The sequence below is a fragment of the Pseudophryne corroboree genome, chromosome 12 (genome assembly GCF_028390025.1).
Source record: "Pseudophryne corroboree isolate aPseCor3 chromosome 12, aPseCor3.hap2, whole genome shotgun sequence".
Lineage (NCBI taxonomy): Eukaryota > Metazoa > Chordata > Amphibia > Anura > Myobatrachidae > Pseudophryne > Pseudophryne corroboree.
The window spans coordinates 78,259,626-78,278,084 of NC_086455.1; the positions used below are offsets into that span (position 1 = coordinate 78,259,626).

Sequence of the window (18,459 nt, forward strand, 5' to 3'; positions counted from 1 at the left end):
CATAATGGCCGCACCCCGCTAACCGGGACGCCGGCTCAGTACTCACCGCTCTTCATTCTTCTGGCTCCATTAGGGGTGGCGGCGTGCGAATAGTTCCCTCAGGAGGTCAGTGTCTTGTCAGCGGGGAACGGGACCATTAACCCTTCAAGAGGTTGGGCCGTTCCCCCTCCTAAGTCCCACAATGCAGGCAGGCTGGTGCCAACCAGCCCTGCCTGAAAATAACAGAGAAAATAAATGAAGAAAACTCAACAGGAGCTTCCTTCAGCGTGACCGGCTCCTCCGGGGACATTTTCTAAACTGAGTCTTGTAGGAGGGCCATAGAGGGAGGAGCCAGCCCACACTATCAAATTCTTAAAGTACCCATGGCTCCTAGTGGACCCATCTATACCCCATGGTACTAAATGGACCCCAGTATCCTCTAGGATGTAAGAGAAATATAAAGTAATGGATATTGGGGTTCAAGGTATGGAACAAGTGTTTTTAAGCTTGCAGGATTTTTTTTTTTCTTTCTAAATTCCATAAATTAACCAAATATATACTTATACCCATTTTCATGTACCCCTAATAATTGATTTTGCATAAAATAGCAATTTAACCAAATTTAAGTCCCCAAATCTTTTTTATTATGACCTAATACACTTCTATACTGTTCTACTATGTTAGTATTTTTTTTAGGGTACAGGTTCCCATTTTTGCCAACACTGTTCACTGCTTTTGAGGTCAAGAATTTTGCACAAAAACTCTGTTGTTGGAATAGGATAAAAAAAAAAAAAAAATAAATATGGGAACACATTTTGTTGAAAATCCATTTTTGCATCCCTTTTAAGGGGATATCTGAAAAAAAAAAAAACTTTGTGGGAAAAATTGCTGCATTTTCACAGCTAATAAGATGCCACCATCTTAGGACACTTAAGAAAACAAAAATAACTTATCTGAAATGACTAAAGCTGGGCACACACTATACAACTAGACTGGTTGGCATGAAAATCTGTCATGTGCAGTCATCCATTACCAATCATTTGCTCCCAAACAGACAAACTCTTCCTGCAACGTTTGATAAATCCATGATTGTTCTACAAGTGGATGTATGTGCATGAAAAGAGCAGTAGATGGTATTTAATCAAAAGTACTAACATCATGTGGAAGAGGATGGAGTTTCATTGGGAAGACACCCTGGATACAAGTATCCTTTACACCAGGAGTATGGGGTCAGCTGTAGTTGCAAGGAAAGCTGTTACACTGGCAATTGGAAGAATCATTTTGAAGACACTTCCTAAGGAAGAATTTTGATCAGAAATGTACTGCTAGACTGAACAATGCAGTGGTTCTCCTTCCTTCTCCTGCCAGCAGGACTTCAACTAAGCACAACTTAATCAGCATGGGAAGCTGTATTCTTGGCAGCATGGTGCCAGTGCTTCTACGTAACTGTTTTTTCATTTAAGGGGTAAGAATGAGAGGTTAAAGCTCCAGGCCCATCAATAATGCTCTCCAAGCTCAAACTTGTGGGTGGTAGGGTTTCAAATAGTGGAAAGGTTTGGGTACTTACCACTCAATACCATTGTGTTCTCTACTATATCAGTAAGTAGTACAAAATAAATCCCACTCCATATGCACAAGATCTTTTTGGATAAGTCCCCGCCTGCAGTCTAGACAGCAAAATTAGACATTTGTGAATGGACTATAGTAGAACAACAACTACAGGCACAGGAAGAACTGTATTCATTATATAAAACACACAGCTACTGTAGGGGGACGACAACGTTTGTAACCAAGTTAACCTGCAGCAATATGTCTCTTACCTATCTAATGGTAAACTCATAGAATTTGTGTGGCAATAATAGTCCAACCTTACCCATTCTTTTTAAACTTTATACTCCTGTCATATTGGGATATTTCACTGTAAAACCTATAGTTTCTATGATATTTATAATCATGACACATACAGCAGAACCTGCTTATTAGCACTTTCCCAGTGTTGGCATCTCTGTAGAGCAGGGGTGGGGAAACTTTTTTTCTGCAAAGGGCCATTTGTTCAAATTCATTCGCTGCCCGTTTTTTTTTTTAAAGGCCCCCTTCCCCCTCCAGTGTGCACGCGCTCCTAGGAAAGTGGGTGTGGCCTTACACAATGCCCACATTAGTGCTCCTTACACCTAATGGCTACAACAATAAATGCTCACACATACTGCCCCCCGTAGTGACAAATATAATGCCCCAGTATAGTTCCAGCAGGGCACTCACCACCCCTGTAGGACACATCCCATCCAGACTCCTGCACACCATTGGTCCAGTTCCTGGGTCCACTCTGCACTGCCTCACAGCCATTTCTCCTGCCCTGCACACCAATGGTCCAGGTCATGGGCCCACTCTGCACCACAACACAGCCATTGCTCCTGCCTGCAGCCAGCAGAGCAGACCTCCGTTGAAATCTCTCTTCAAAGCTGCCTCACATCACTGCCCGCAGCCGACTCTTACACACTGCATCATGGGAGATGTAGTTTTCTTACACTGTATACAGTGCACAGTGAGAAAACTACATCTCCCATGATGCTGTGCGCAGAGGACAGCTCTACAATCTGCAGCTGCCTTGGCAGAGTCCTGAGCTGGACAAAATACTTTTTCGGGACGTATAAGGCCCACAGGCCAGAGGTTCCCCGCCCCTTCTGTAGAGGATAAACAGAAAATGCAAGCACACAATCTAAATACTAAACACTACTAATCAGGATCTTTATAATGAACCCTACAAAATAGAACAGTTAGGCCCAGATTTATCAAGCCTTGGTCAGTAATAAATTTCACGGTGAAAAAATACCAACCCCCAACTGCCAAGTTCAGGCGGTGTTTCATAAATTGCACAATGATAATGTACCAACAAAATCAGCTAATTTTTCACTCGCCAAGGTTTGATAAATCTGGACCTTACTTCGAGGTGCTTAACATACTTTTGGCTAAAAATATGGGTTCCTAATACTAAGGGTGAAGTCAAGGGCACGGGACACACACACCCACCCCCAAACCCAACGCCAGCACAAGCTGACAAATTGTATACATTCATTCAGGACTTACCATTCATAGTGCCTTTTCCAATATGCAGTAAGGGCCAGAGAGCTATACTAATTAAAAACACCCTTGGGCAGCTGGGGGGTGTTCTAATCCAATCTGATTAGGACCCCCCCACAGTTAAGTGTTCTTAAACATTATCCTGCACATATTACCCTAACCACATCATTAAAGCAAAGCTCTAGCTACAGCCTAGACCTTTTCAATGAGTCTCCTGAGGTGTTAAGATCTCCAGAACTATTCTGGACACAGGAGATTCTAAAAGTATTAAGACTAATAGAAACAATTTCAGTGTAACTTCCTTAAAATCGGTGGAAGCTGCCATGTCATTGGTTAACTTTAGTTCCAGTAGAAACAGAAAGGTTTCAAAAACTATGGGCCTTCATAGGTGTTGCTACCTTAAATCAAAGGCAGACCCCCTTAACATTTCAGTCACCAACTCAAACATGCAAGCTTGAAGTATTGGTTCTCTAGTTTAGCTCCAGATAAACACTTTAGAATAGTTGAAAGAACCTTGATGCCCATCCAAGAAATACAAAATCAAGAAATAACATACTAACGTAAACCCATTCTTTATTTGTATTAATCTAGAGTTAATCTTGTGAACTTCTGTATACAAACTTTGATCTTGTTAGATAGATAACCATAAATTATTTGGTTGGCAGCAATTATTTTGAACATCTCTCACCTTCCCCAGCAACTCTGTTCTATTCTAGAGCTCTCCAACTTCCAAACCTGTGAAATATGACAAATTTGGATCCTTTGACTACAATGTTATCACCATAATAAGTACTCTAGGTTTATAGCCTAAGGAGGCTGCCCTTTCCAGCAATGTGCTAGAGCTACAGACCGTCTGGAATACTCAGACTCAGCAGCTGCTTTGGAGCAAGCATCTGCACATTCACGCAACCTGGAGTCATCAGTCCATGGTGGACAGAGCTTGCATCATGTGGTGGACAGGAGGTTTGTTCCAGTCATCTCTGCCAACTTCATTCTAGGGGTGGACAACTGTGATGCATACTTTCTCAGTCAGTGTCCTTGTGCAATTTCTACTCGCCTGGGTGAACAGTTTGCATTCAACCTCCACGTTGATTGATGGGGCTCAATCTTACAGAGTCCAGGTTGAAAGAAGAAAAAAAATTGTATTAAGCAGCTGAGTTTTGGACTCTATAATTATTAAATTCAGGCATATAAATGAACGGTAAAAATTTATTCTCAATCTTCCAATGAATCAGACATAAAATCACACTGGTCTATTAAAATGAAGATAATTCCTTATAGTGAAATACTATACTGTGTATTCTATTAACAAGTGACCTAGTAAAAACACTTGTGTCAACCATATTATCCACCACCAGGAGAAAGCAACATACCAGATTTAGGAGTACATAGCACACCCAAGTTTGTATGGTTTAAAATATAAAAAATGTCATGAGCCTTCTGGGAATACAGAAACTGCAGTGATGGTGTTGATCCTCCAAGCTGGTATCTCCCAATGTCCACCAAAACACTTCAGCCATATAGTCTCTCGCTGCAGGTTCCAGTCAGCCACCAAACTGGAGCAGTAGAAAGACTTCCATTCCAAGGCAGAACAGATATACTGTAATCAAATTTAAAAAAAACAAAAATGGAGAAAAAAATTCTAGAAAGGAGACAAGATGGTTTATGCCTCAATGTTATTTCTTTCATTAATTGTTTCTAGAAGATAAAAAACAAAAAAAACACAACCCCACAAAGCAACCCAATGAGACCTTTTCTGAACAAAATTATGAAGGATTCAGAAGCAATCTGATCCAAATAATCTTTTCGAAATATGACCAAATTGATCCAAACAAGTCCCAGTAACTTACATAATTAAGCTTTTTAATGATGTTTGCAAACTGCACAATTCAGGGCAAAAAAAAAATAAATAAAAGTTGGACAAGTTATTGCATGAAATGATAAATGTCTAATACGTGTACTATTTACATAAAAGAGTTACAAAATTATCTAGAAAGCAAAAAATAAATACAATTCTGGAGGTCTTTAAAATGAAGCAAAGCAGTGGAAACAATTAAAAACAAAAAGGTCTAATTTATTTTAAAATGTGTTACTCTAAATAATTGAAAATAATCTATTTACAGAAAATAGATATATGATGCACTGACTTTGAAGAAGACCAGCTTCAATAAGAGCACCAATAACGGACTGCTAAAGTAGAGCATGTTTCACATAAAACCAATTTTAGCTTGCCTTTTATTTTCAATAAAATCTATACATCTAGAACGTGTTATCATTTTATATATTAAAAGCTGCAACTGCCAAATTAAAATATTTTTCATACAATTAGAAAGACCAGGAAGAGCAAAAATACAAGCCAGAGGTCATTCTCCGTCGGAATCCTCAAAACGTATCCCAGTAGCACAACACAGAATTGTTGTACCCAATGGAAAACAAATAGCAAATGAGTGCTCTTCCATGAGAGATTATTGTAACCACAATCTGTGAGGCTTCCCGTTCAGGTTACACAAATTTATTTTGAGAAGGTCAAGGTGGGAAGTTATGTGAAAAGTTAAAAAATAAATATAAAATATATTCAGTATGGTGTACCATGTATGATTTTCATGTTACTTCTCAAGTCAAAATATTTGATTACAGGCCCTTGACATGTACTTGCATACCTTAATGGTTGCCTGTTGTGCTAGCTGTACATACAAGTAAAGAAGAGGATGAGAGGGAAAAAAAGAATAAAAAAAATCCATACACCACACCAAACACAATTCCTTCGACTCTTCAGTAACAAAAAAATCAATTGGCTTATAGAAGACATTATTTTGAAGAACAGAAGAATGTTGGGCAATTACAGACCATGTTGAGCAATCATAGACCACAGGAAGGCACTAGTAAAGGTGTGGTTTTGTTCATTTTCACAGCAACACAAGTTCTTCCCACAATTCCCCTAGATTAAAGGGCATCCGAGTCATATGTAAAGTGATACAAGTCTTTTTTCACAGCCATAAGCAAGCCAGGAACCATATGTCCTTTTCCACCTAAGTGCGGTGAGAACACCACACTTGGTATAGAGTCTTTGGCTGCAGGATACGGTGATGGGATAGTTCTCAGAAGCCGGGCATCATGCAGGTTCCATACTCTTGTGTAGCAATCCTGGCCAACTGCACAGGAAAATAAAACACGTAAGGACTCTATGGTAAAACAGCTTCTTAATTTATACAGCACGACACTTCTACATGCTTTGAAGAGGATTCTAAAAGGGACTCAAAAAGACAAAAAACAAAATCCAAAAACACATTTCCCACCTATCCCCTCAAAACAAAACCCTTAGCATCTGCCATTTGATCCCTTTCACCAAGTGTATTTGGGAAGATACCTGATTTTACCCCAGTGCCCTGTTTCCTAAGGGTAGATAACAGACTTTCTTTAACAATATTGCTGCAAAAACCACCACACTCACATACACATCTTCCAGAGGAGGTAATGGAGGAGCATAAATAAATGGTGGACTTTATGCTGGGTTTAATAAAGAAACAGAACAATGCACCTAAAATGTCCACAACTGTATTATAAAAGGAGATATAAAATATTTCAGTGAATACATCCTTTAAATTAAGCCTTGATTGTTTCCTCTGCACCCACTGTCCCTACCTGCAAGCAGTAATCCTTCATCTTCTTTCACATGCACAGGTAAGTAAGCATAGCTATTGTTATGTCCCTCATAGAACTGCACGCATTTCACCATCCGCACATCCCACAGCTTGATCTGTATTTAAAAAAAAAAAAGAAGAAAATATCCAAATATGGAAATCATGTTTTCTTGCAAAAGAGTCATTCTAAAATGGTACATACATATCTATTTTGACGATTATTAGAGTTGCCACTAAAGGAGAGCCCCTATTAGCCACAATAAACTTTCTCCTGAGAAAATGAAAAATGGGAGAAAAAGGTCCCGTTTTTTGGCTGATAACACACCTCAAGGGGCTGCTTATTAGGGATTTAAGGCACCCGAAGCATAATCCCCCAATAAGTGCTGGGTATCAAGGCTAACAAGGGACTTGTGCTGTGGATGCTGCCGCACAGTCTGCACCGAAGCAGCCAGGGGTTGGTGAGCTACAGCTTAGGCAGTAGGGCTGGCGAGACACAAAAAAAAGTTTAACCCAAAATACCCGGTTTATTTTTTATTTTTTTCTAATTTTTTTTGCATTAATGTTTAAAAAAAAAATAATTATAAAAAATAAAAACGGGAATCCTGCTTATTATATTAATACTGTGAAACATTGCTATGTATAAGAAACTTGATCAGTCATATTTTAATGCTTTCTAAGATCGACAATCCAAAGTTATTAGGCTTTGATCGTATTTTACACCTTTCAATAAAACCAATTTTTTACAATTTATTATTAAATCTGAATATATGTAGACAGACTAAACATATTAAAACATACAAACTCGGCCGCACTGAGGAGAGGACGCTTCTCCACAAAGCTCCTGCCTTGTCCAGCAGATTTTCCCCCTTATTAGGCTCCCACCCTAATAAAACCTGTCTGCAGGGACTATCCACCCCTCCTAACACCTCTGGGGACCAGCCGCTGACGGTTGCGGAGCCGGGGGACCGCTGGTTCGGTCCTCGCGGGTTGCGGCCTAGACGGACCTGGAAGCCGGGGACTCGAGTGACACATCCGCCCGGGTCTCGAGCTCCGAGACACGGACGTCCTGCGGGGTGGAGCCTACACCTTTACGATTGACCCTCCCTGCTCCCCCGCCGCCCGCTCACCTCTGTGGCCGCCTGGGACGCCGGAGCGCTGGGTCTGCTGTCAGGGAGGAGAGCCGGAGCTGCGGACGCCGGCCGAGTGGAGCTGTGTATCAGACGCTGCGGCGGCCATCTTGAAATCTCGGACTCGTGCTGTCCCGGAGCGCCGGCAGCCGCGGGGGACCCAGGCTGCGAGCAAAACAGACCTAGCACCGATGTGTGCCCCCTCTGCCCTGCTGCCTCTCCGCTGCCACCAATGATATGAACATCCTCAGGGGCACAGTATACAGGCCCTGTATTGGAAGCCGACGCCGCCATCTTGGTTGTGGGCTACATGCCCTCTCAGCTCATCATACCTGCTATTAAGTCCTGCCTATCCTCATATCTCCTGCTTGGCAACCAAAGGGGGAACATTACAAGGAGCCTTAGGACAGCGGGTATGACACTTTGATAACCCTGCCATCATCTGCTGTACCTTGGGACTGTGAAACCACTATCGTGGACGTTTGGTCCCTGCTGTCTCACCCCGGCCCTTTGACATATACATCGCGAAACTGTGATACTCTGGAGCTTCACGCAGTGACACCCCTGACACGTTGGCTCTTGCAAATCTGCTCCGCAACGCCCTGACATGCCTGCTGTCTTCATAGCGATGTAACTTTCCATTCTCTCCCCTGCGCTGATGTGACCCTCATTGAACTGCTCTCTGCGCCCTACATTGTTCATACTTTACATATCTATCTTTAGCGACCTCATATGGAAAAGTTCTTGGTGTCCACCCCAATGTCCTCAGCTGGCCCTGCTTCAGGCACACGTGAAGACACGACTCATAGAAATTCTTCTGACTCCGATTGCTCCACCACCCGGTCTCGATCTCAAAGAAAACGTACTAACATTACGGCTACTAAACAGCCCAAAATGAAACCCACCGACATAGCTGCGGTTCTTGGACCCCTCCTAGACGAGAAACTGGCGGGCATTAAAGAAGCCATTGATTCCACCTTAACCCAGCTGACCCAACATAATAATCGTTTAGATGAAGTCGAGCAGAGGGTTTCGACATTGGAGGATGATCTACAAGCAGCACAGGCTACCATAAAGATCCAAACCACAGAAATTAAAGGCCTCACTGGAAAACTTGACGATTTAGAGAATCGGAGCCGTCGAAACAACCTGAGGGTGGTGGGCATTCCGGAGTCAGTGAGGGGCCAGGCGTTGCTGGACCTTCTATCCACTTGGCTACCTGAAAAGCTAGATATGGGTCTTCAGGGCTCACCGTTGGCCATTGAAAGGGCCCATAGGATCGGCCCTGAACGCAGAGACTCTACTGGACGTCCTAGACCTGTCATCCTGCGAGTTTTAAACTACGCGGATAAAGCCAAGCTCTTGGACCACTACCGAAAGTCGGAGAATCTCCTCTATAAGGGAGAAAGGCTGCTTATTTTCCAGGACTTCTCCACCCTTGTCGCCAACAGGCACAGAGAGTTCGCCCCGATATGCAAACAGCTGTTTGAAGACAACGTCAAGTTTTCACTATTATACCCTGCTCGTCTTCGAGTCTTTGTCAATGGAAAACCTCGCTTCTTCGAAGATCCGTTGGCAGCAAAGACCCATTTTGCCCACCCTGATACTTGACTGCTCACCCTTACTTAAAGTTTGCCTATCTGTACAATTGCTTTAATTAGTAGGTCACACAGTGTTCGGGATATGATATTGGCATGCTATTTGTGCATGCTGGAGGCTCCACCTCCCATTGTTTCATGTTTGTTAGTTTGATACTTTTGTTTGTTTGTCTGTCTGTTTGTTCTACCTGCTGGGATGATGTGTCTCGATCCTCCATGGGTTGGCCCCTCCTTGCTCACTGGGACGGGGGGGGGGCACCGTTTCACCTATACAATTTTGATATTCTATTCTCCATCTGCGGGGGTAGGATAGCATGGTTGACCGTGCTGCTTCTCAACCTTCAACCCCGGTGATAACCCCACTTCTAGACTTTAATGTAGTTTCTTGGAATGTAGAGGGTCTCAATAGCCCCATTAAGCGCAAGAAGGTGGTCGCCCATCTATCTCATCTATCCCCTCAAGTCGTGTTCCTACAGGAGACACACTGGGTGCATAATTCCCCTATGTCATTGAGAGCCCCTTGGATTGGGGAATGCATATCTGCTCCTTATATAAATAAAACCAGAGGAGTTGCCATTCTCTTTCATAGGAATCTTCAATTCTCAATCCTTAAAAGACATATTGACCCTGAGGGCAGATTTATCCTCCTAGATGTCTCTATTGATAATGTGGTATATACCTTTTTGAATCTTTATGCACCTACTGGATCTAACAATCTTTTTTTTGCAGATATTCTTCAAAGAGTTTTGTCTTGGGGCGGCCAGAATCTAATCCTAGGGGGAGATTTCAACACAGTCGTTGATCCATCCATAGATAGGTCGGGGGTGAGTACCAAAAGGCCCGGGCCCTCTTCTACCCTTCTCTCCTCTCTTTGCTCTCAACTTACTCTACTAGACCCTTGGCGTATACATCATCCCCTTCAACGAGATTACTCTTTTTACTCACACCCACACTCTACTCACTCTCGTATCGACTATCTCTTTCTATCTAAACACCTTTTTTTTTTTTAAAGTCTCCCACACCTCAATTAAGGATATCATTATCTCGGACCACGCCCCCATAACCTTGTCCCTCCATTTGGCTCTACCCCAGAACATATCTAAATGTTGGAGATTCCCAGCATATCTCACACACTCAGAGGACTTCTTATTACATCTTAAACACACTTGGCAGAATTATACTACTGACAACCTGGATCAAGAATCTAACACTCCACTTTTTTGGGGAGCCTCTAAAGCGGTCCTTCGTGGCCATATCATCTCCTACGTCAATTCTAAGCGCAAGAAATTTAACACAAAACTACAGGAACTTAGTGCGGCTCTCACACTTGCATATCGCACATACAAACAAAGCGATAGCCCTACCCATAAGGAGGCGTACCTCATGGCAAAACAAATCTATGATACCTTTCTCACCGAACAGGCCCAGATCAGCTACGACTACGGCAGGAACAGGTTTCATAGGTGGGGGAATAAATCCGGTAAGCTCCTGGCCAACCTGGTTAGGGGGCCCCGAAATAAAACATGGGTTGACTCGTTGCACAGCTCTGGAGGTGTTCTTTCTGATCCCACTGACTTCTGCTCGGCATTTATGCGTTTCTATAAGTCCCTATATACTGCCGACGTTGATAACGCAACTGATGGTCAATTATTCCTACATGAGGCACAGTTACCGAAGCTGGAATTAGAAGAGAGGGAATCGTTGGATGCTCCCATAACTGAGGAGGAGGTGCGAGCCACCATTAAGTCCCTCCCCAATGGAAAGAGCCCTGGCCCTGACTGTTTCAGCGCTGAATTTTACAAGGTGCTAGATGCAGACATACTCCCCATATTAACACGATTATATAACCATATACTAACAACAGGAGAGACTCCCCTTCATTTCAATGAAGCCAAACTCATAGTGCTAGCAAAACCTGGTAAAGACCCTACTCAGGTTGGGTCATACCGCCCCATTTCCCTCCTCAATCAAGATTTTAAAATCTTGACTAAAATCATAGCTAACAGGTTGCAAGCATATCTACCCCATCTCATCTCACCCGCACAGATGGGATTCGTCAAAGGCAGACAATCTACACGGGGAGTACGGGCGGCCTTAACTGCGATATCTTACACCCGCCTTAACCAGGCCAAAAATAACATCATTATAAATTAAGACGCAGAGAAGGCATTTGATAAAATTGCCTGGCCTCACCTATCTAGAGTGCTCGCCCACCAGGGGTTTGGCAGAGTGTTTTGCAACCTGGTGCAGACCTTATATACCAACCCAGTGGCGCAGGTCCTAGTCAATAATGTGACATCTTCATTCTTCACGTTGGAAAGAGGCACTAGGCAAGGATGCCCCTTATCTCCCCTCCTTTTTGATTTGGCACTGGAACCCCTTATACGCCATATTCTGTCACACAAGAACTATAAAGGCATTGCTGTGGGAACACAGGATTTAAGGGCGGTGGCATTCGCAGACGACCTCCTCCTTTTTATGTCAGATCCTCACCGTACAATCCCACAGCTAATTGCCATGACTGATCGCTTCTCTTCTTTCGCAGGGTTTACCATCAATTATAGTAAGTCAGAGGCGTTGGCCATATATGGACAGGCGAGATTGGGTTGGGGGACCACCTTTCCCTTTAAATGGGCGAATACACATATTACCTTTCTAGGCGTTGCACTCCCTGCTCAGCCGTGCCACCTATACAGGCTTAATATCACTCCAGTCCTACATAAGATTAGAACCGAACTTGGCCTCTGGCAATCCCTCCCCCTTAATATGCTAGGGAGATGTAACTTATTTAAGATGGCCAGCTTCCCAAAGCTCCTCTATGTTTTACAGATGACCCCCCTATTATTATCTAAATCAGACCTATCCTCTCTGAACGCTTCTGTCTCCAAATACATCTGGGCTGGTAAACGCCCAAGGATTAGCATGAAAAAATTAACCCAGACGGTACCTAGAGGGGGAATCAATCTACCTGATATTAAGCAATACAATCTTGCGTGCCTCTTACGCATTGCTATGGATTGGCTTGGAAACAATTATTACACAGATTCTAGTCTAGATTCTCAACTATGTGCTCCCTTATCCCTCAGTTATCTTTTACATGCCAAGCCCTCCAAATTGGCCTTACATATTACCACTAATTTACTACTACTCCCCATAATGCAGGCGTGGAAAATGACAAAGGAAATCTCTCAAACTTCAATATTTATACTCACTTTCACTGCCCCTTATCGGCAACCTAGAGTTTCAGGAGGGGGGAGCTCTACAACCTTTCACTACCTGGCACTCTCTTGGCATCCGCAACCTGCGCAACCTGCTTAACTCCTCCCGCGCCCCGCTGTCTTTCGTGGAGGCGCGAGAGAAATACGGCCTACTTCCTCACCATGAGTTTGCCTACTTCCAAGCAATACACTATCTTAAAACTGTACTATCTAAACTGACAGGGATCGACTTTCTTAACTCTCTAGAGACACACTAATCCAGTCGACCTGCTACTCCATATCAACCATTTATTCACGTATCCGTCTTGAACTTATCCCAGACACGGACCTTCCGGAGCTGTCCCAGTGGTCCTCCCGCATCCCAATGGTCACCCCTGAATCCCTCTTAACTCACTTTCAGTTGATCTTGAAGCTTATTCCTGCAAGCTCTTACCAAGAAATGGCCTATAAAATGCTCCATAGGGCATACATCTCACCTAAACGCCGGTCACTAATGGGCATCGCAGAAGACAGCAAATGCACCAAATGCCTAATGGAGGGGGCCGACCTCTTCCATTGCTTCTGGGAGTGCGCTCTGGTGTCACAGTTTTGGCATGAGGTACACCACTATGGAACTACGTCCTTAGGCATATCCTTTAGTTGCACTACCTCCTGGGCACTGTTCGGGTGTCTGACTGATCAACCTGACATCCCCAGGGCTAACAAAAAACTGCTTATGATTCTATCAGCAGTTGGCAGGAAGGCAATCCTGCAACAGTGGATTCACAACATACCTCCTAATATCTCGATGGTGACCTCTAGACTATTTTTTCTATTCACCATGGACTGGCTAGAGACCTCTATCCATAAGGAGAGGCTCACCCCTGCTTTGTTCCAATGTTGGAACACTTACATTTTGACACTCCCCTTACATACTAAACAAGCCATAGACAAATGCTTTCAATCCACCTCATGGTATCTCCTCCACGCTATAGACCACCCTAACCCCTTAAACATCTGACTTACCCTTTCTCTTCTTCTCTGGACCCTTCTCCACTCCTTTCTATATTCAATCGTATACCGGGCTGCTTGGAAATATAGACCCCCGATTTGGGAAGATTGTGCTGTGGATGGATCGACGACCCGTGTCCCATAGTAGGCATTACAGGTTGGTTTATTTTCTTATGTTTTAGGTATTTTACACAAGTTTAGGGATTTTTTGGATACCCTGTTTTTGCTAGTGGAGATTCGATATTGGATACATCCCGTTCAATTTATAATCTGCTCCGCTTGGGTAATTAAAACACACCATAAATTCCCTGATTTCACTAGTTCTACACATGTTCCCTTTCTTGGAAGGGTATAAAAGTTATTATAAGAGGAAAAGTTTGAAAATATGTTTGGATCTCTACCTGGGATTATATGAGACTGAATAGTATGTGACTCCTTGTCTCCTGTTAGGAGGATTTTGTATAATGTATTTTATGTTATACATTGTTAACTATATACTCTATTTCATGTCTCGAAATACTGCTTACTTATCTTGTACGATGTGAGATTGCAATAAAAATAGTTTAAAAAAAAAAAAAAACCATACAAACTCAGAGATAGATGAGATAGAAAATAAAAACAAGTTAATTGTTTAACATTCTACTTATTATTTAGAAGTAATACACCTGAATAGTAATACAAAATGGAAGATGCAAAAAAAAAAAAAAAACATTCCATGTGGACGCACGTTACAAGTCATGTTCATTTTTAGAAGTCTAAATGCACCACACACAAAAATGAAGCGGAGATTCAACACGTTAAAAAAAAAAAAAAGTGTGACAATAACATATGGGGTAGGTGGTCATAATTAATGCTTACATACAGAACAAAATGTACTCTCTTAGAAAAAAAATTGTATTGTTTATTTGCGCGACTCATGTTACAACAGAATGGACATAGGAACTAATGGGCCCTATACACTGGGCGAAATTGCTGAAAGATATGAACAATCTCGTTCATTAATGAACAAGATACCGTTCATATCTTTCAGTGTGGAGGCAGCAACGAAGAACGATGCGTGGCCCTGCGCTCATCCATCGTTGGTGCCCAGTCGCTTGTCCATGCAGGGCAATATGGACAATCTCGCCCATATTTGCATGCACTGCTAAGGAGCCGGGTTAACGGGGGGAGTGAAGAAACTTCACTCCCCCACCCCCCGTCACCGAGTCCCCCGTCTGCCGTATCGGCGGTCGGGCAGCTCTGCGGCGGGTCGCGCAGTGTGTAGGGCCCATAAGGGGTCTTCTATTTAAAGTTAATTTTTACAATAGGATTGTTATACTATACACTTGTAAGACTCTAAACTTGCAGTATGATTGACACAACAAAAAACTGAATGGTAACCAAATTTTACTGAAAATAAATTTTAACAGGTGACTCATGTTACATATGAATGTGACTCGCGTTACATTTCTGCCTCAGTTCAAGGGCTCCGATACAAATGACTCAAACCCGTAGACTCCACATGAATTAATCAGTGTAGGTATGTTTATCTTCCTGATTAACTGTGAAGATGTAGAAGATACATCTCATCTGGTGATAATGGCCATATAAAATACGTTTATATTATTACATTTTATTTATAAGGCGCCACAAGTGTTTCGCAGCGCCGTATAAAAGGACAGTACAGGGAGACAAACTTAGCATTACAGTAAATAAACAAAATAGAGTACAGGTAACAAGGAGCACCACACATTTTCAAGACATAATACAGCTAAGTTGTAAGTAGTGATCATTGTACTACTAGGGGCTGGTGGCCATAGATGGAGATGAGCCTTTACCAGCAGGAGAAAAAGTGGGTAAAGATGGTAGCTGAGTAGGGGAGAGCTGCGAGTGAAATGTGTCGAGAAGAGGGCTTAGATAACAAGAGGAGAGAGCGCCCTGCACTGAAGAGCTAACAATCTAGTGGGAAGTGTCGACAGACAGCTGACATGAGGTGCAAGCAAGCGGGAGGTAGCCTGATGCAAGCAAAGCTGAGATGTTCAAGGCATGAGGCAGGGGGATGGAGGAGCAGCCTCAGGACTAGGTTATGCATCGGGAGGGTATGCTTTGATGAATAGGTGGGTTTTTAGTGCCCGTTTGAAGCTTTGCAAGGTAGGGGAGAGTCTAAAGTACGGGCATAGTCTTGAACTCAAGCATGGGAAGCAGTGACCAGGGCGGTGGATAGGCAACGGTCATTGGTCGACCGTAGGGTGCGGGAGGGAGTATGAAGGGAGAGGAAGTCGGAGATGTAGGGAGCAGTGGAATTAGAGATGGCCTTGTATGTGAGGGTGAGGAGTTTGAAGAGGATTCTGTAGGGGAATGGGAGCTAGTGTAGATTTTGTCGAAGGGGAGTGGCAGATGTGGAGCGGCGGGAGAGGAAGATAAGCCTAGCTGCGGAGTTCAGGACAGATTGGAGTGGAGCAAGATGGGAAGATGGGAGCAAGCGAGGCCAGTGAGGAGAACATTGCAGTAGTCGAGTCGTGAGAGGACCAGTGAGTGGATGATAAGTTTAGTTGCACTCTGGGAGAGAAATGGCCTGATACGAGCAATGTTGCATAGCTGGAACATACAGTATTGTGCCAGAGCTTGGATGTGGGGTGCAAAGGAGAGGGAGGAGTCAAGAGTCACACCCAAGCAGCGGAGTTGGGGAACGGGAGAGATGGTGGTATTGTCAACAATGATAGAGATAATGGTCGGGGGTGTTGCTGTGGATGGGGGGGGGGGGGGGGGGAGATGATGAGTTCAGTTTTGTCCATGTTGGGCTTCATAGAGCGCTCAGACATCCATCCAGGAGGAGATTGCGGAAAGGCAGCTGGAAACCTGAGAGAGGACAGAGGGGGACAGATCAGGAGAGAAGAGGTAGAGTTGTGTGTCATCAGCATAGAGGTGGTATTGAAGGCCAAAGGAGTTAATGAGCGAACCCAGGGAAGAGGTGTACAGGGAGAACAGAAGGGGGCCAAGGACAGAACCCTTAGGACACCAACAGGAGGATGGAAGGGTGCGAGGTGGTGCCGGAGGCAGACACAGAGAAGGAGCAGTTAGTAAGGTAAGAGGAAAACCAGTCAAGGACAGTGCTAGAGAGCCCAGCGTTTTGGAGTGTGTGGAGGAGAGGATGATTCACAGTGTCAAAGACAGAGAGGTCCAGTAGGATGAGCAGAGAGAAGTGGCCCCTGGATTTGGCCGAAAGTAGGTCATTGGTGACTTTCACCAGGGCAGTCTCAGTGGAGTGGAGTGGGCGAAAGCCAGATAATAGTGGATCGTGGATGGAGTTGTCAGAGAGGTAGCTTGTGAGAGACGGCTGTAGACAAGTCGTTCAAGTAATTTGGAGGCGAAAGGGAGAAGAGAGATGGGGCAGTAGATAGTGGGTGATGAAGGTTTGATGGTGGTTCTTTTTGAGGATTGGTGAGACCAGAGCATGATTGAATGGTGAGGTGAAGATGCCGGTAGAGTTGCGATAGGTTAAAGAGGTGAGCAAGGTGGGAGCAGGCAGAGGGGGAAAGGAAGCTGAGAAGACGGGACGGAAGGGGGCCCAGGGGGCAGGTGGAGGAGGATAAGATGAGGGAGTGGACATCCTTGTCTGAAGCGGGACGGAAGGTGGACAGGATGGGATAGATGGAGGGGAGGGATGATGGGGGACAGGGAGGTAGCAGAGGGGTGACGGCGGGAGATGTCATGTCGGATGTCCTCAATTTTGGAGATGAAGAAGGAGTCAAAGTCAGTGATGGGAGGGGAGTGAAGGAGAGTGCTGAAAGTTTCAAAGAGACGGCATGGCAGGAGGACTGAGAAGAGATGAGTACTTGGAAAATAAGATTTTAAACCTACCAGTAAATCTTTTTCTCCTAGTCCGTAGAGGATGCTGGGGACTCCGTAAGGACCATGGGGTATAGACGGGCTCCGCAGGAGACATGGGCACTATAAAGAACTTTAGAATGGGTGTGCACTGGCTCCTCCCTCTATGCCCCTCCTCCAGACCTCAGTTAGAGAAACTGTGCCCAGAGGAGACAGACAGTACGAGGAAAGGATTTTGTTAATCTAAGGGCAAGATTCATACCAGCCCACACCATCCACACCGTATAACATGGAATATACTAACCTGTTAACAGTATGAAACAAAACAGCATCAGCCCGAGACTGATCAAAACTGTAACATAACCCTTATGTAAGCAAAAACTATATACAAGTCTTGCAGAATTTAGTCCGCACTGGGACGGGCACCCAGCATCCTCTACGGACTAGGAGAAAAAGATTTAGCGGTAGGTTTAAAATCTTATTTTCTCTTACGTCCTAGAGGATGCTGGGGACTCCGTAAGGACCATGGGGATTATACCAAAGCTCCAGACCGGGCGGGAGAGTGCGGATGACTCTGCAGCACCGATTGAGCAAACATGAGGTCCTCATCAGCCAGGGTATCAAACTTGTAGAATTTAGCAAAAGTGTTTGAACCCGACCAAGTAGCTGCTCGGCAAAGCTGTAAAGCCGAGACGCCTCGGGCAGCCGCCCAAGAAGAGCCCACCTTCCTAGTGGAATGGGCCTTTACTGAATTTGGTACCGGCAATCCAGCCGTAGAATGAGCCTGCTGAATCGTGTTGCAGATCCAGCGATATAATAGGTTGGTTCATATGAAACGATGACACCACCTTAGGCAAAAATTGAGGAAGAGTCCTCAACTCTGCTCTATCCACATGGAAAATGAGATAGGGGCTCTTATGAGACAAGGCCGCCAAGTCTGACACCCGCCTTGCATATGCCAAGGCCAATAACATGACCACCTTCCACGTGAGAAATTTTAACTCAACAGTTTGAAGAGGCT

The 18,459-nt window shown here is 44.1% G+C and overlaps 1 protein-coding gene across 3 annotated transcripts in view; it reads right to left on the reverse strand.

The window, feature by feature from the left end:
• Nucleotides 1–5,110: 5,110 nt before the first annotated feature.
• Nucleotides 5,111–18,459, reverse strand: part of DCAF4 (DDB1 and CUL4 associated factor 4) — a 96,353-nt gene continuing 83,004 nt past the window's right edge. For 2 of the 3 annotated variants that reach the window (XM_063947685.1, XM_063947683.1), the window contains 2 exons: nucleotides 6,700–6,814; nucleotides 5,111–6,209 (listed from right to left, as the gene is read on the reverse strand). In XM_063947685.1, coding sequence (XP_063803755.1) covers nucleotides 6,001–6,209; nucleotides 6,700–6,814 — 324 coding nt within the window. In that variant the 3' untranslated portion in view covers nucleotides 5,111–6,000. The remainder of the gene's footprint in view (nucleotides 6,210–6,699; nucleotides 6,815–18,459) is intronic. The other variant, XM_063947684.1, reaches the window with a different exon arrangement.